Below are 16,877 nucleotides of genomic sequence, written 5' to 3'. Positions count from 1 at the left end.
GTACTTCCTCCCAGGGCTGTCCCCAGGGCTGAGGCCAAATCCATATTCTGCAGTGTGGTGTGAGCTGAGCTCCAGCACCAGGGCTGACCCACTGGCTGGGCAGTCACTGGGTGGAGCCCATTTGCATGGACAGTCCCTCCTGTGGCAGAGGGTGGAGGAGAAAAGGAGGTCTGGGGCAGCCCAGCCCACTGTGGGGACCCGGGTTTGTGTCACCATGGCCTGGACTCTGTTCGTCCTCCTGTTCCTGTCTCACTGCACAGGTAGGGACAGACTTCTGGACACAAGATGGTCCATAAATTACCCTTCCTGTGCTCACTGTCTTGAGACGTCTTTGTTTGGTTTTTGTTTCCCATTTCTTGCTCCATCACCCATGAGTGTGTGTGTCTGCAGGTTCCCTGTCCCAGCCTGTGCTGACCCAGCCGCCCTCCCTCTCTGCATCCCTGGGAACAACAGCCAGACTTACCTGCACCCTGAGCAGTGGCTTCAATATGCGGGGCTAACGTATATTCTGGTACCAGCAGAAGCCAGGGAGCCCTCCCCGGTATCTGCTGAACTTCTACTCAGACTCAGATAAGCACCAGGGCTCCGGGGTCCCCAGCCGCTTCTCTGGCTCCAAGGACACCTCGACCAATGCAGGGATCCTGCTCATCTCTGGGCTCCAGCCTGAGGATGAGGCTGACTACTACTGTAAAATCTGGTACAGTGGTCTGGTCACAGTGACACACACAGATGGAGAAGTGGGACAAATATGTTTTCTTCAAACATTGCTGGTCTCTGACTCTCCTGCAATTTAAAATAACTAGAATGCACCCTGACTATATGTGGAAGTAGCTTCTGGATTGCAGCATCCTTCCTCCCAGTTTTCTATCTGACCTCTCTGAACTCTTGGTAAAGTAAAAAAAAATTAAAACAAAACAACTACAACAACAATAACAAAGTCAACAGAAAACCCATGATGATAAATAAACAGTGCCGAGGATCATAGGGGAAAGGAGGAAAAACTGAATGAGACAAATCAGAGAGGGAGACAAACCATGAGAGACTCTTAACTACATGAAACAATCAGGGGTGCTGGAGAGGAGGTGGGGGGGGCTGGGGTAACTGGGTGATGGGCATTAAGGAGGACACGTGATGTGATGAGCACTGGATGTTATATGCAACTGAGGAACCATTGACCTCTACATCTGAAACTAATGGTGTCATATATGTTGGTTAATGGAATTTAAATAAATAATGAAACTGCCGGTTATTTTTTCCTGTGACAAAGGGTTTATTCAGGAATAGTGGGAAATTATAATCTGGGACAGCCAAAGTATGAGAAAACCATAGGCAACTCTAAGAGCAAAGGACAGGAAATCTCATTTATGGAGCAAAGACTGAGGGTAGGAGGGATGTTATAAACAAGTTCGTGGGAGTAAATTGGGGATTCCAGTAGAGTCACTTTCCATCACTGAGCTATGAGGGTCTTTCACAGACTGGGCTGTTTCCAGGGGAGGAGGAAACATTTCTTTCCATTGGGATGTGGTTAGAAGTGGCTACAGTAGTGTAGATTTGCAATAACTGTCTTCTGGGTCTGCAACTGAGGGGTGGTGACCATGAGAGCTCCCCCTTCTGCTCTCTGAACCCCATTCAAGAAGTTTTTCCTTTTATTAGTATTCACATCCTATATGTAGGTGTTTACATTCCCATAGACGATGGTCCCTCCTGAGCGTGAATCAGTAGAGTGTCATCAACAGGCCTAAGGGAACACGGCATCTAGAAACCAGACTTGGTGAGCCCCAGACACCATTCTGGTCAAGGTGAGGTGCTCGTCCTGTGACCAGCACGGGGCGCAGTAGGACTGCCGTGTGTTCCCAAAGCAGCTCATCAATAGGAACTATTCAAGGGAGCCTGGGGCTTGTGGCTAGGTAGGGTGATCCCTGTGGGGACTCGGCAGCTATGTCCTCTCTGGCCTGGCCTAGTCCCCTGAGCAGGGACCTGTGGATTGATTCAGCAGCTGCTTCTTCCCAGGGCGTTCCCCAGGGCTGAAGCCACCTCCATCCTCCACGTGTTTGGTGTGAGTTGAGCTCCATCCAGCACAGGGACAGTGGGAAGAGCTAAACTGGACAGCCCCTCTTTTGGCAGAGGGTAGGGGAGAAAAAGAGGCGTGGGGCAGCCCAGCTCACTTTGGGGACCTGGGGCTGCATCACCATGGCCTGGACTCCTGTCCATGTCATGCTCTCATCTCATTGTATAGGTAAGGGACAGAATTCAGGGACTCAGGACAGCTCTCCAGCCTGTGTCAGCCACACAGTCTTAGGGGCATGAGGAAATTGACCTTGGTCCCAGTCCCACATCACCCATGAGTGTCTGTGTGTGCAGGTTCCCTGTCCCAGCCTGTGCTGACCCAGCCGCCCTCCCTCTCTGCATCCCTGGGAACAGCGGCCAGAAATACCCGCACTCTGAGCAGTGACCTCAGTGTTGGCAGCTGTGCTATAAGCTGATCCCAGCAGAAGCCAGGGAGTCCTCCCCGGTATCTCCTGAACTACTAAACACACCCATGCAAGCACCAGGACTCACATCTGTAGCCGCTTCTCTGGATTTGAGGATGCCTCTGCCAGTGTAGGGCTCTGCTCATCTCTGGAGGCTGACCATCACTGTGCTAAGATCATGGCAGTGGGGGCAGCTAGTGTTACAATGTCTCATGCAAAGGGAGAGTGAGACATCAGTCCCTATGCAGACAGATAGATAATGGCTGTGAACATTTTTACATTGAGAAAATTGCCTGGAGAAACTAGCAGGGGGGGATTCACCTGCAGGAAGGTCTGTCCTTCTGGGTGACGGGCACTGAGGGGGGCACTTGATGGGATGAGCACTGGGTGTTGTGCTATATGTTGGCAAATTGAACTCCAATTAAAAAATAATAAAAATAAAAAATAGAGTGTTAAATAAAATTTAAAGCATTTATTAATTAAAGATACTAAAATAGAATGTGTTTCACTAAAATGATAGAATTGAAAGGAATTTTTTCTTTTTTTTTTTTTGAAAGGAATTTTTTCAAACATTATTCATGCAGTGGAAAAGAAGATACTTATTTTGACTGAAGAAAGTTATCCTCTTTTCCAAATATTTGGCTCCATTTTAACTAGAGAAAAACTGTATTAACCCAAATTTCCAATTCAAATAAAAGAAGCTGGGGTAGGGCAGCCTGGGGAGCTCAGAGGTTTAGCACTGCCTTCAGCCCAGGGTGTGATCCTGGAGACCCTGGATCGAGTCCCACATCAGGCTCCCTGCATGGAGCCTGCTTCTCCCTCTACCTGTGTCTCTGCCTCACTCTCTCTCTCTCTCTGTGTGTGTGTGTGTGTGTGTCTCATGAATAAATAAATAAAATCTTTAAAAAAAAAAAGAAAAAAGGAAGGTCTGTCCTTGAACAAAGAAAACACTCATGTTTGAATGTAGAGTAAGGGAGATTTCTGAATCCAAGGAATATCCTGTCAGTCCAGTAAAGGCCAGGTCAGAACACTAATGAAAAGTCTGTCCCAATAGAGACCACAGGATATAGGACCTCAGGAACACAGTCCCCCTTATCTCCACCTTCCCAGGAATCACCTGTGGGGTCTTTCTAAAAAGTTTCTGGGTGTCATTGGCCTGGGGTAATAGAAATTCGCTGCTCTGCTCCTGAATGGCTAAATGGACAATTCCTCTATCCTGAACATGCTGGTCACCAGACAGGGTCTACAGCTGTGTCCGCCCCTGAGACAATCTGCTCCCTAATCAGTCCCTCCTGAAAGCTCTGGGTTTGCTTATTCCATGACTGAGGAGGCCCTGAGCTTCATAGAAACGGGCTTCCCCCAGGGTTTCCCTGGACACCATGTTGGGCTTTCCTACTTCTACTCTCAGGACCAGACCTATTATACAAAACTCGTGAATATAGTCAAAAATATAATAAATCAATAAATCAAATGATTTAGAAAGAAGTTTGTAGAGCCTGTTCAATCAAGAACTAGAAGGCATTTCTTTCCCATTATTTTTTCGTCCAAGTTTAGAACTACTTCTTCAACCCATGTTCTCTCTGTGTGAAGGGTATACAGGTGTCAGAGCATCTGCAGCTGTCGCTCCTTCCTTCCTTAAACACCCTGCAGGTTCACACTTTGCGCTCTGAGTCAGTGTCACGCTCAGAGACAGGGCTGTAGCAGGGCTTCTGCAGGCTAGAGCCTGGGGTGCTGGGAGGATAGATCCTGGGACGAGGTCACTGCCCACAGTGTGTGGAGAGCTGTTGTTTCACAGAGGTAGACATAGTAACAGATTACTGAAATTTTCAGTGTGTGACCCTTGTATGAATGCACACGAGGTATTCTATATAGACCCTGGAGAGAGCTGCCCCCTATCTCCTCAGTGTTGATGGAACTTCTGGGAAAGGAGACCTCAGGAAACCAGAGGAAACAGATAAGAGGAAAGAAAGCAGCCTCTCGCACTACCTGGCCATGTGTCAACGTGGACTCATCACTACTCTGGACTTGATCCTCTTCTAAGTGGTTCTACAGGAGACACCCCCTCAGTCTTGTCCCATGAACAGCCAAGGGGGCTGTGGACAGACTTCATGTGTAGAGCCTGAGTAGAGTAAAAATGTGTCCTGAGGTGATGGGAGGCCACATATGGGGACACCTGGCCTGTCTGAAGGAAGGGCACAGCAGAGAAGTGAGGAGGAAGGAGGAACCTCTGATGGGCACCACTCACCATGTAACACAATGCTGTGTCTGGGTCTGGACACCAGGGGGTGACTTTCATCTGTTTCCAAGGAGTCAAGGTTGATCAATGCTGGGACTTGCCACTGGCACTGCCTGTGCCCTCTGCTCAGGGTTCACAGCTGGGAACTTCCCCCTTCCCCTGCCCACCCCTTGATATCCTCAGGCAGAGGGACCTGACCCAGGGCTAGGGCAGGGTCAGAGAGCCGGGGTCTCATTTGCATGGGAGGGCCCCTCCCTCTCTCAGAGTATGAAGAGGGGAAGGGAGAGATGAGGGGAGGCTCTGCTCAGCTGTGGAGCCACTGAAGGCAAGATCAGTGATGACCTCCACCATGGCCTGGTCCCCTCTCCTCCTCACCCTCCTCACTCACTGCACAGGTGACTGGATATGGGGACAGGGGAAGGGGCCTGGGACGAGACACGGGATCCTGCTTCCTCCTCTTGTCTCCAGACCCCAGCATCACCCTCTCTGTGTCTCTCCCCCTTGCAGGGTCATGGGCTCAATCTGTGCTGAGTCAGCTGGCCTCAGTGTCTGGGTCCTTGGGCCAGAGGGTCACCATCTCCTGCTCTGGAAGCACAAATGACATCGGTATTATTGGTGTGAACTGGTACCAGCAGTTCCCAGGGAAGGCCCCTAAACTCCTCATATACGATAATGAGAAGCGACCCTCAGGTATCCCCGATCGATTCTCTGGCTCCAAGTCTGGCAACTCAGGCACCCTGACCATCACTGGGCTCCAGGCTGAGGACGAGGCTGATTATTACTGCCAGTCTATGGATTTCAGCCTCGGTGGTCATGTAGAGTTTCGGGCCTGGGGGGAAGTGAGAAGCAAACCTGCTGAACCCACAGTGATGGGGCTGACTGTGCAGCCCTGACAGTTTGGCCAAGTCAACTGATTCTTTGTTTGATATAAACTGGATTCTGAGGCCCCCCTCAAAGAATTTGTCTGCAATTCTTTCCACATTCTCTTAAATTTCTCCATGAAGTCTGTAACTGGGAGCAAGATATTGTGTGATTTTTCTGTGCTCTGAGCACAGAGACCACATCATGTCATGACAGAAAAGGGACACTGAATTCAGCTCTGAGCCAGGACATGTCAGGAGTGTCCAGTATGTCTTCTGATGCCAACAGCTCCATGAATGGGCAGCCAAATCCTCATCTATCATGATGGTTAGACCTTCTGTGGACCCTGATCCATTCTCTGGCCCCATGTCTGGAACTCTGGTTCTCTGACCATTGCTGGGCTGAGGTCTGAAGTGTATGTCTCTCCTCACAGCTCCTCTTCTGTCAGCACGTCAGGGTTCATCCAAGTGCTAGAGAGCTGAGACCAAAACCCCTTTCTCATTTGCTGGAGGAAGAGCCCCAGGAGCTGCTCAGACTCAGACTGTGGCTCCTGCTTCTGCTATTCCTGCCTTCACCGATATGAGTCTAAGGTCCATGTAGGGGAACTATGTAGGAGTGAAGGATCCTCCATCTCTTTGTCCTCAAGGACACTCACTGCAGTCCCCTCTTAGACAAAGGGTCTCAAAGGACACAGAAATGTCATCTTCCCCATCAGGTTTGGGCAGAGTCTCTTTGCACTGAAGTTAATGGAGTGGGGTTTCAGGTCCAATGTGCTGGTCTCACCCCAGGCTTCTGAAGACTCTCCATCCTTTGTCATTTAGCTATTTCTAGAAGTTTTTGGACCCATGTAATCATCTTATTAGTCTTCAGTAGGAATGCCTGTTCTTTCTGCTCATTGGGGTGATTTTTCCTGTCATTGCTGTACCAGCTGTGGCCCTTTGAAATAACTCGATGTCCATGGCATCAATGCTGAGACCTAACTAGTGGTTTTCATTGTTCACTTGCATTGTCTAATGCAGAAAGATGTTGAATAATAACATTTAGGTCACATTTGTCTGTTCTTGAACTTGTAGAAATGTCCTCCCCCTCAGTCACCTCATTAGCTAATTTCCTGGCTGTAAGATTGCTTTCCATGTGTATGGGAGAGAGTGTGTCATCATGCTATGAGTGTCTCTGTTTCTTATTTTATGTGGTTTTCATTATGACTTTTCCTTCCATTTAGCCAGAGGATCTTTTCAGGAGTAGTGAGATCGTGTTATTTTCATCTGGTGATTTATTATATGATTTCCTATCTTAGAGCATTCATCAATATGGAATCCCACACTCTATCTGCAATAAATCACTCTGGTCACAGTGTAGGAATATATTAGTGTGATAATGAATCTCACTGTTTATATTTTATTTAGAGCATTTGCAACAGTATTTAATAATATTCTGCAATCTTCCTTTTTCCCTTTTATGTATCGTGTCTATATCCATGTTATAGTTCTTTCTATAAGAATGTAAACGTTCCATGGTTTCTTCATGTTTTCAACAAATGAAACTATGATCTCTGCAGGCTTGTTAGTATTTCTTGTGAAGCTAATGCGCCTTGTGCCTTTCTGAGGAGTAGTTCCTAATAATATTATCTATTTTTCTAAGAAAATTGATGCTTCTTCATTTTTAATGGAAATATTTTCTTCCTAATAAAGAATGATTTTAATTTAATATTAATACAGGCTAACAGTATGCATTTTTCCTTGTTTGTTTTTGTTCCCCATGTCATTCTTATTTGCATATTTGTGCATTATCCATTTTCATTTGAAATTTAGTAAGTGGTTTGTTCTGTTTTGTCATTCAACAACCTGATTTAAAATACCAGTTAGACTTAAATACAAGTCATGATTCTGCAACACCAGGGGCCTCTGTGTGCCTGACAGGAGAGCAGGACTGATTTCCCACTCCTTTCACATGTGGGAGGAGCCTGAACCTCCTCCAGTGAGACTGGACCACCTCAGGGGTGTGACTTTCCTGCACTGTGACCCTCTAGCCACCTGGAGAACCTGGATGCTGGTCTTCCCTCAGCCCATCGAGAAACCCAGGTCTTCTCTACTTTTTTCCTGTAACTAGAAAATTCACTCAGCCCAGAGAGATGTAGGAATTCAACATGGGGAATGGCAGCCCCATATTTGCATGAATGACCCCATTCCAAAGAACAAAGGGAAAGAAGGAGCCAGACTCTGTCCCCAGTCCCCCTTGTGTTGCTCAGGAGGCCGTGCTGTCATATTTCCTACATGGATTCATGTCCATTTGCAGCATACAATGCACATGAGAATGTCATCTGCTACACAAGTGCAGCTCAGACAGGAGACCCTGCTCTCACTTGCAGGAGGTAGTGACCACCCAGTCACCTCCCCAACCCATGTGAGATTCCGGAAATGTTATCTACCCTTACTTTGAACATGTGAAGAGGAGGAGTTACCAAGTCAGAAAATTATGATTCCCAGTCATTGTGACCAAATGTCAGGGAGGATGCAGTGGGGACAGGACTCTTCTGATGGGAAAAAGGGCCGTGGGGTGTCCTGAGAAGAGTGAGGAAATGGAACTCCCTGAAATTGGAAGATGCAAGGTGAGTGACAGATGATAAGTTGTTCAGCTCACAGAGGCTTCTCTGACCTGAGATTGACTTGAGCTGTGATTGGATCAAAACTCTCACAGGTTCTCTGTACCCACCCAGCTTCCTCTCGCCCTCAGACATTCACTCCACCACATTCTACAGGTTCCTCAGAGAGCTCCTCAGTGGAGGGGCAGGGGCTCTGTCTAGGGAACCTGCAATGATCCAGGCTGAGAGTGTCCTCTTTCTTTGCCTTAGATGGTCCTCCCTCACTCTGCACTCTTCTTGTTCACCTTTTCTCTCTCCAGGGCATCTCCAAATATTAGAGCTCCTGCACACCTGGTAACTGACTTGTTTCCCTTCACTATAATCACTTGTCATTCTCAGAAGATAGGGAGAAAACCCTACCTTCACCTGAATTCCATGAAGAATCACTCACTCTCTTCTTTCCTCAACTGGGCCCAGAGAGAGCCTTTCCTTGGACATGTTTCTATGACCCTTCTCATAATCTGTTCATAATTATGTCTGCAACTTCTCCATCTCATATCTACCATTGTCCAAGACCAGAAGCAGAATTGAGACACATATGTGGGGTTGATGTGTGTAAATAGACAATTAACTCTTATGGAGAAGATGCATCATCCCAAGGAAACCAATGTTCTGTTAAAGGACCATATGCTTTCCAAAACATTCTCATTCAGGTCCTTCCTTACAAGGGTATCTCAGAGTTGGGCCAGACCCACACATTTGAGGGGAGGACTGATGGTATTTGGCAACCTCCTCACCTAAGAATTCACTTAGATGGTCCCCTTCCCACACAACAAATATCTTCTGATGAACAACCCTGATCTTTTGCCTCTGCACATGTTATATCCTAATACCTATGGATTTAAGATATAACATACATTTGGGACAGCTGAGTGGCTCAGCAGTTGAGCGACTGCCTTCAGCCCAGGTCATGATCCTGGAGACCCGGGATTGAGTCCCACATCAGGCTCCCTCCGTGGAGCCTACTTATCCCCTCCCTGTGTCTCTGCCTCTCTCTTTGTCTCTCATGAATAAAAAAATAAAATCTTTTAAAAAAGATAACACACATTTGAAATACTATAGTGTGTTTCAAAATATGCAATTTATGAATATTTGGCTCTTCGTATAGGAAATAAATACTGAATTATTTGTATAACACTAATGAATCCCCAAAATTTACCCTCATGCCAGTCTCTCAGCAGTGCTGTGAAAAGACTTGAGGTTTCATTATCTCCTGGCAAATAAGGCAGAGTCTCATTGCCCACCCAGGGTGGTGTCAGTGGTTTTAGGAGAGAGCTGAGCCCCCTTCCCATAGGAGGATCAATAAGCCTGAATGAAGCAGGGCCGGTGAGCTAGTTAGCATCCAGTTCTTTCCACCCATGATTTTAGCAGGTGTGGGGGAGCTCCCTTCACTTCAACCTTCAGCAGGGAGATGCAATGGTAGAGCTGGTTTGTACTCCCTTACCCCTCTTGATGACCAGCAGTGGAATCTGGGCTCTCACATGACATTAACACACTGAATAAGGGGATTAGAGGCAGAGGTTCTGGCCTTGCACTTGACCCTTGACATTCCTGGTGTCAGGGAAGCCAGGGAGCCCAGTGGGGACCTGAGTATCCATTCCTTGCAGCAAAGCGGCTCTATTCAGGCTTGTGTGTCCCTTTCTATGGTGGGCCCAGCACAGCACCTGTCCCTTTCCCCAACCTGTTGGGAACAGGAAAGTGACTATCTTGCCCCCTTTTCCCAAGCAGGGAGTCAGCAGGACAGACCAGTGGGAGAAAGCACTCTACTTTCTCTGGGGCCACTTGGTAGCTGACATACAACACATGAACTCCTGCTGCAGCTCAATGGGAGGACTGAGTGGTTGAAGGAAGATACCTGGGGACCCACCATCTCACAGTATAATATCCCAAATATCCAGGATCCAGTAAAAAAAGATCACTTGTCATGTGAAGAACCAGAAAAATGAAACATGAGTGAGAAAAATCTACTGACATTAACACTAGGCTGACTCGGTCGTTTAATTTGCAGGAGAGATATTTTAGGAAACAAAACATAAGATGCATTTGGTGAGCTACTACAAACACTCTTTGAACAAATGGAAAAAATAGAAATGCAGATTTGAAATAGAAGTTATCAAAACAAATGGAAATTGTAAAACTGAAAAAGATAATAGATGAAATTGAAAACTCTAAAAAAACTCAAGAGTAGAGGGGAGGGAGCAAGAATTCAGAAGAGTAGGGTCCCCAAGTCACCTGTCCCCACCAAATTACCTAGATAACTTTCAAATCATACTGAAAACCTACGAATTCAGCCTGAGATTTAAAGAGAGACCAGCTGAAACGCTACAGTGAGAAGAGTTCACACTTCTATCAAGTTAGGAAGACAGGGAAAAAAAGAAATAAAGAAACAAAAAGCATCCGAGGGGGAGGGGCCCCAAGGAGCCCGGCTAAGACCACACAGCAGGCACCTGCCCCAGAAGACCAGGTAGACCAACAGGGGAAAAACAAATTATTGACCAAGCTGCACTGGAAAGTTCCAGCCGAAGTCCAGGGATTTACAGTATATAGAATCAGAGGATACATCCCCTTATTTTTTGCTTTCTGTTTGCTTCCCCCCCCCTTTTTTTTTCTTTTCTCTTTTTTGTTCTTCTTTTTTTTCTCTTCTTCTTTCTCTTCTCTCTTTTTCTCCTTTTCCCAGTCCAACTTGGTTTTGGCCACTCTGCACTGAGCAAACTGACTAGAAGGAAAACCTCACCTCAAAAGAAAGAATCAGACACAGTCCTCTCTCCCACAGAGTTACAAAATTTGGATTACAATTCAGTGTCAGAAAGCCAATTCAGAACCACTATTATAAAGCTACTGGTGGCTCTAGAAAAAAACATAAAGGATTCAAGAGACTTCATGACTGCAGAATTTAGATCTAATCAGGCATAAATTAAAAATCAATTAAATGGGATGAAGTCCAAACTAGAGGTCCTAACGACGAGGATTAATGAGATAGAAGAAAGAGTGAATGACATAGAAGACAAGTTGATGGCAAAGAGGGAAACTGAGGAAAAAAGAGAAAAACAATTAAAAGATCATGAGGATAGATTAAGGGAAATACATGACAGCTTGAGAAAGAAAAATCTACGTTTAATTGGGGTTCCCAAGAGTGACGAAAGGGCCAGAGGGCCAGAATATGTACTTGAACAAATCACAGCTGAGAACTTTCCTAACCTGGGAAGTGAAACAGGCATTCAGATCCAGGAAATAGAGAAATCCATCTTTAAAATCAATAAAAACTGCTCAACACCTCGACATTTAATAGTGAAACTTGCAAATTCCAAAGATAAAGAGAGGATCCTTAAAGCAGCAAGAGACAAGAAAACTCTAACTTTTATGGAGAGAAATATTAGATTAACAGCAGACCTCTCCACAGAGACCTGGCAGGCCAGAAAGGGCTGGCAGGATATATTCAGGGTCCTAAATGAGAAAAACATGCAACCAAGAATACTTTATCCAGCAAGGAAAGAATATGTGACCACCAAACCAGTTCTCCAATAAATATTAAGGGGTACTCTGTAAGGGAAGAGGAAGTCCAAGGGAACAATCCACAAAAACAGGGACTGAATAGGTATCATGATGACACTAAATTAATATCTTTCAATAGTATCATATAGGGACACTATATCATACTTAAAGGATATATCCAATAAGAGGACCTAACAATCATCAATATTTATGCCCTGAATGTGGGAGCTGCCAAGTATATCAATCAATTAATAACCAAAGTTAACACATACTTAGATAATAATACACTATTATTAGTGACTCGAATGTAGCACTACCTACAATCAACAGGTCTTCTAAGCACATTTCCAAAGAAACAAGAGCTTTAAATGATACACTGTACCAGATGGATTACACAGATATTTAAGAACTTTACATCCAAACACAACTGAATACATATTCTTCTCACGTGCACATGGAACTTTCTCCAGAATAGACCAAATACTGGGTCACAAATCAGGTCTTAACCAATACCAAAAGACTGAGATCATCCCCTGCATATTTTCAGACCATAATGCTTTGAAATTAGAACTAAATCACAATAAGAAGTTTGGAAGGACCTCAAACACGTGGAGGTCAAGGACCATCCTGCTAAAAGATGAAAGGGTCAACTAGGAAATTAGAAAAGAATCAAAAAGATTCATGGAAACTAATGAGAATGAAGATACAACCATTCAAAATATTTGGGATTCAGCAAAAGTAGTCCTGATGAGGAAATACACCGCAATACAAGCATCCATCCAAAAACTGGAAAGAACTCAAATACTAAAGGGAACCTTGCACCTAAAGGAGCTGGAGAAAAACAGCAAATAGATCCTACACCCAGCAGAAGAAGAGAGTTAATAAAGATTCGAGCAGAACTCAACGAAAGAGACACGAGAACTGAGGAACTGATCAACAAAATCAGGAGTTGGTTCTTTGAAAGATTTAATAAGATAGGTAAACAGTTAGCCAGCCTTATTAAAAACAATAAAGAAAAGACTCAAATTAATAAAATCATGAATGAGAAAGGAGAGATCACTACCAACACCAAGGAAATACAAACGATTTTAAAAACTTATTATGAGCAGCTCTACGACAATAAATTAGGCAATCTAGAAGAAATGGACGCATTTCTGGAAAACCACAAACTACCAAAACTGGAACAGGAAGAAATAGAAAACCTAAACAGGCAAATAACCAGGGAGGAAATTGAAGTAGTCATCAAAAACCTCCCAAGAATTTTAAAAAAGAAAACCATATCTGGGGGCATCACAATGCCAGATTTCAGGTTGTACTACAAAGCTGTGGTCATCAAGACAGTGTGGTACTGGCACAAAAACAGACACATAGATCAATGGAACAGAATAGAAAACCCAGAAGTGGACCCTGAACTTTATGGTCAACTAATATTCGATAAAGGAGGAAAGACTATCCACTGGAAGAAAGACAGTCTCTTCAATAAATGGTGCTGGGAACATTGGACATCCACATGCAGAAGAATGAAACTAGACCACTCTCTTGCACCATACACAAAGATAAACTCCAAATGGATGAAAGATCTAAATGTGAGACAAGATTCCATCAAAATCCTAGAGGAGGACACAGGCAACACCCTTTTTGAACTCGGCCACAGTAACTTCCTGCAAGATACATCCACGAAGGCAAAAGAAACAAAAGCAAAAATGAACTATTGGGACTTCATCAAGATAAGAAGCTTTTGCACAGCAAAGGATACAGTCAACAAAACTAAAAGACAACCTACAGAATGGGAGAAGATATTTGCAAATGACGTATCAGATAAAGGGCTAGTTTCCAAGATCTCTAAAGAACTTATTAAACTCAACACCAAAGAAACAAACAATCCAATCATGAAATGGGCAAAAGACATGAAGAGAAATCTCACAGAGGAAGACATGGACATGGCCAACAATCACATGAGAAAATGCTCTGCATCACTTGCCATCAGGGAAATACAAATCAAAACCACAATGAGATACCACCTCACACCAGTGAGAATGGGGAACATTAACATGGCAGGAAACAACAGATGTTGGAGAGGATGTGGAGAAAAGGGAACCCTCTTACACTGTTGGTGGGAATGTGAACTGGTGCAGCCACTCTGGAAAACTGTGTGGAGGTTCCTCAAAGAGTTAAAAATCGACCTGCCCTACGACCCAGTAATTGCACTGTTGAGGATTTACCCCAAAGATTCAGACGCAACAAAATGCCGGGACACCTGCACCCCGATGTTTCTAGCAGCAATGTCCACAATAGCCAAACTGTGGAAGGAGCCTCGGTGTCCATCGAAAGATGAATGGATAAAGAAGATGTGGTCTATGTATACAATGAAATATTTCTCAGCCATTAGAAACGACAAATACCCACCATTTGCTTCAACGTGGATGGATCTGGAGGGTATTATGCTGAGTGAAGTAAGTCAATCGGAGAAGGACAAACACTATATGTTCTCATTCATTTGGAGAATATAAAAAATAGTGAAAGGGAATGAAGGGGAAAGGAGAAAAAAATTAGTGGGAAATATCAGGGAGGGAGACAGAACATGAGAGACTCCTAACTCTGGGAAACGAACTAGGGGTGGTGGAAGGGGAGGAGGGCGGGGAGTGGGGGTGACTGGGTGACAGGCACTGAGGTGGGCACTTGATGGGATGAGCATTGGATGTTATGCTATATGTTGGCAAATGAACACCAATAAAAAATAAATTTATAACTAGGGGTGGTGGAAGGGGAGGGGCTCAGTGGGCGGGGGTGAATGGGTGTTGGGCACTGAGGGGGGCACTTGACGGGATGAGCACTGGGTGTTATTCTGTATGTTGGCAAATTGAACACCAATAAAAAATAAATTTATTATTAAAAAATAAATAAATTTATTTTTTAAAAAAGGCATTCAATTTGGCAAAGAAGAAGTCAAACTCTCTCTCTTCGCAGATGACATGGTACTGTACGTAGACAACCCAAAAGCCTCCACCCCAAGATTGCTAGAACTCATACAGCAATTTGGCAGTGTGGCAGGATACAAAATCAATGCCCAGAAGTCAGTGGCATTTCTAGACACTAACAATGAATCTGAAGAAAGAGAAATTAAGGAGTCAATCCCATTTACAATGGCACCCAAAAGCATAAGATACCTAGGAATAAACCTAGCCAAGGAGGTAAAGGATCTGTACCCTAAAAACTACAGAACACTTCTGAAAGAAATGGAGGAAGACACAAAGAGATGGAAAAATATTCCATTCTCATGGTTTGGAAGAATTAATATTGTGAAAATGTCAATGTTACCCAGGGCAATTTACACATTTAATGTAATCCCTATCAAAATACCATGGACTTTCTTCAGAGAGTTGGAACAAATCATCTTAAGGTTTGTGTGGAATCAGTCTCCAAGGAACAAACCCAGAGCCTTTGACCACCACAGACTTCCTTCTGGGAGGGAAGCTGCAGGTTGGGCCAAAGACCCAGAATCAAATGGCATTGTGGGCTCGAATTTGCATAATACACCACCACACAGGCCCTTAACCCCCTGAACTCAGGAGGAGATAAAGAACACAGCCCAGAGGCCAGCACCAGCTGTAAGGCCAGGGGACCTTTGGAAAGTCCACACCATGATGTAGACTCCTCTCCTCTCACTCACCTCCTCCCCTATTGCCCAGGGTCATGGAGATTTCAGAGGCCAGACATTGGAAGGATCCCTCTACCTTTATTCTTCCTTCCTAATATGCATCTATTCTCATTTCAGGGACCAGTTGTCAGGCTGTGGTGATTCAGGAATCCTCACTAACAGTGCCCCCAGGAGGAACACTCTCACCTGTGCCTCGAACATTGGCACAGTCACCAATGTCAGTATCCTTACTGGTTTCAGCAGAACCCTAGTCAAGTCCCCAGGGCATTGACTTAAGATACAAGCAATAAACATCAGAACCAAGCTTTCAGTTTCCCTCCTTGGATGTGAAACTCCCCTGACCTTCTCTGGTTCCCTAGCCTGAGGCCAAGGCTGAGTACCACTGGTGGGTACTCTTATAGTGGTGCTGCATGCAGTGAGAGACCCAGATGAAGGAGAAGACAGAAACATTTTCCAACACGTGTGTGTACAAATACGATCCTGTCTTATTGGCAGGCCATGACCAGACTCCTGACTTCGAGGAGACACTAAATGTTGACCATCCATGCAGAGATGGGGATGCAATGGGTCTGAATTGATTATATTTAATATTTGAGTCTTAAAGTTGAGTAAAATATGAATGTTTTGGGATGAAAGGGTCCATAAAAAGCAGGATTCAGTCATTTTTTATTAGAGACGCAACAAAATGAAGTGATGAAGTCTGAAACATTTCCTTCAGATATAAAACAACCATAACAATACACGTCCAACAAGATTCCATCAAAATCCTAGAGGAGAACACAGGCAACACCCTTTTTGAACTCGGCCACAGTAACTTCCTGCAAGATACATCCACGAAGGCAAAAGAAACAAAAGCAAAAATGAACTATTGGGACTTCATCAAGATAAGAAGCTTTTGCACAGCAAAGGATACAGTCAACAAAACTAAAAGACAACCTACAGAATGGGAGAAGATATTTGCAAATGACGCATCAGATAAAGGGCTAGTTTCCAAGATCTCTAAAGAACTTATTAAACTCAACACCAAAGAAACAAACAATCCAATCATGAAATGGGCAAAAGACATGAAGAAAATCTCACAGAGGAAGACATAGACATGGCCAACAAGCACATGAGAAAATGCTCTGCATCACTTGCCATCAGGGAAATACAAATCAAAACCACAATGAGATACCACCTCACACCAGCGAGAATGGGGAAAATTAACAAGGCAGGAAACCACAAATGTTGGAGAGGATGCGGAGAAAAGGGAACCCTCTTACACTGTTGGTGGGAATGTGAACTGGTGCAGCCACTCTGGAAAACTGTGTGGAGGTTCCTCAAAGAATTAAAAATAGACCTGCCCTACGACCCAGCAATTGCACTGTTAGGGATTTACCCCAAAGATTCAGATGCAATGAAACGCCGGGACACCTGCACCCCTATGTTTCTAGCAGCAATGTCCACAATAGCCAAACTGTGGAAGGAGCCTCGGTGTCCATCGAAAGATGAATGGATAAAGAAGATGTGGTCTATGTA

The 16,877-nt window shown here is 44.7% G+C and overlaps 2 gene segments (V, D, J or C); both read left to right on the top strand.

The window, feature by feature from the left end:
• Positions 1–214: 214 nt before the first annotated feature.
• Positions 215–4,511, top strand: LOC129508277 (probable non-functional immunoglobulin lambda variable 5-48). The segment is given in 3 exon segments: positions 215–260; positions 391–716; positions 4,344–4,511. Coding segments are annotated over 3 exon segments (540 nt in total).
• Positions 4,512–5,039: 528 nt separating this feature from the next.
• Positions 5,040–5,600, top strand: LOC129508276 (immunoglobulin lambda variable 1-40-like). The segment is given in 2 exon segments: positions 5,040–5,102; positions 5,215–5,600. Coding segments are annotated over 2 exon segments (444 nt in total).
• Positions 5,601–16,877: the final 11,277 nt, after the last annotated feature.

Source organism: Nyctereutes procyonoides, unplaced genomic scaffold, assembly GCF_905146905.1.
Source record: "Nyctereutes procyonoides isolate TBG_1078 unplaced genomic scaffold, NYPRO_anot_genome, whole genome shotgun sequence".
Taxonomy (NCBI): Eukaryota; Metazoa; Chordata; class Mammalia; order Carnivora; family Canidae; genus Nyctereutes; species Nyctereutes procyonoides.
The sequence above is the reverse complement of the archived record's forward strand: the minus strand, read 5'-3'. Positions and strand labels throughout refer to the sequence as shown.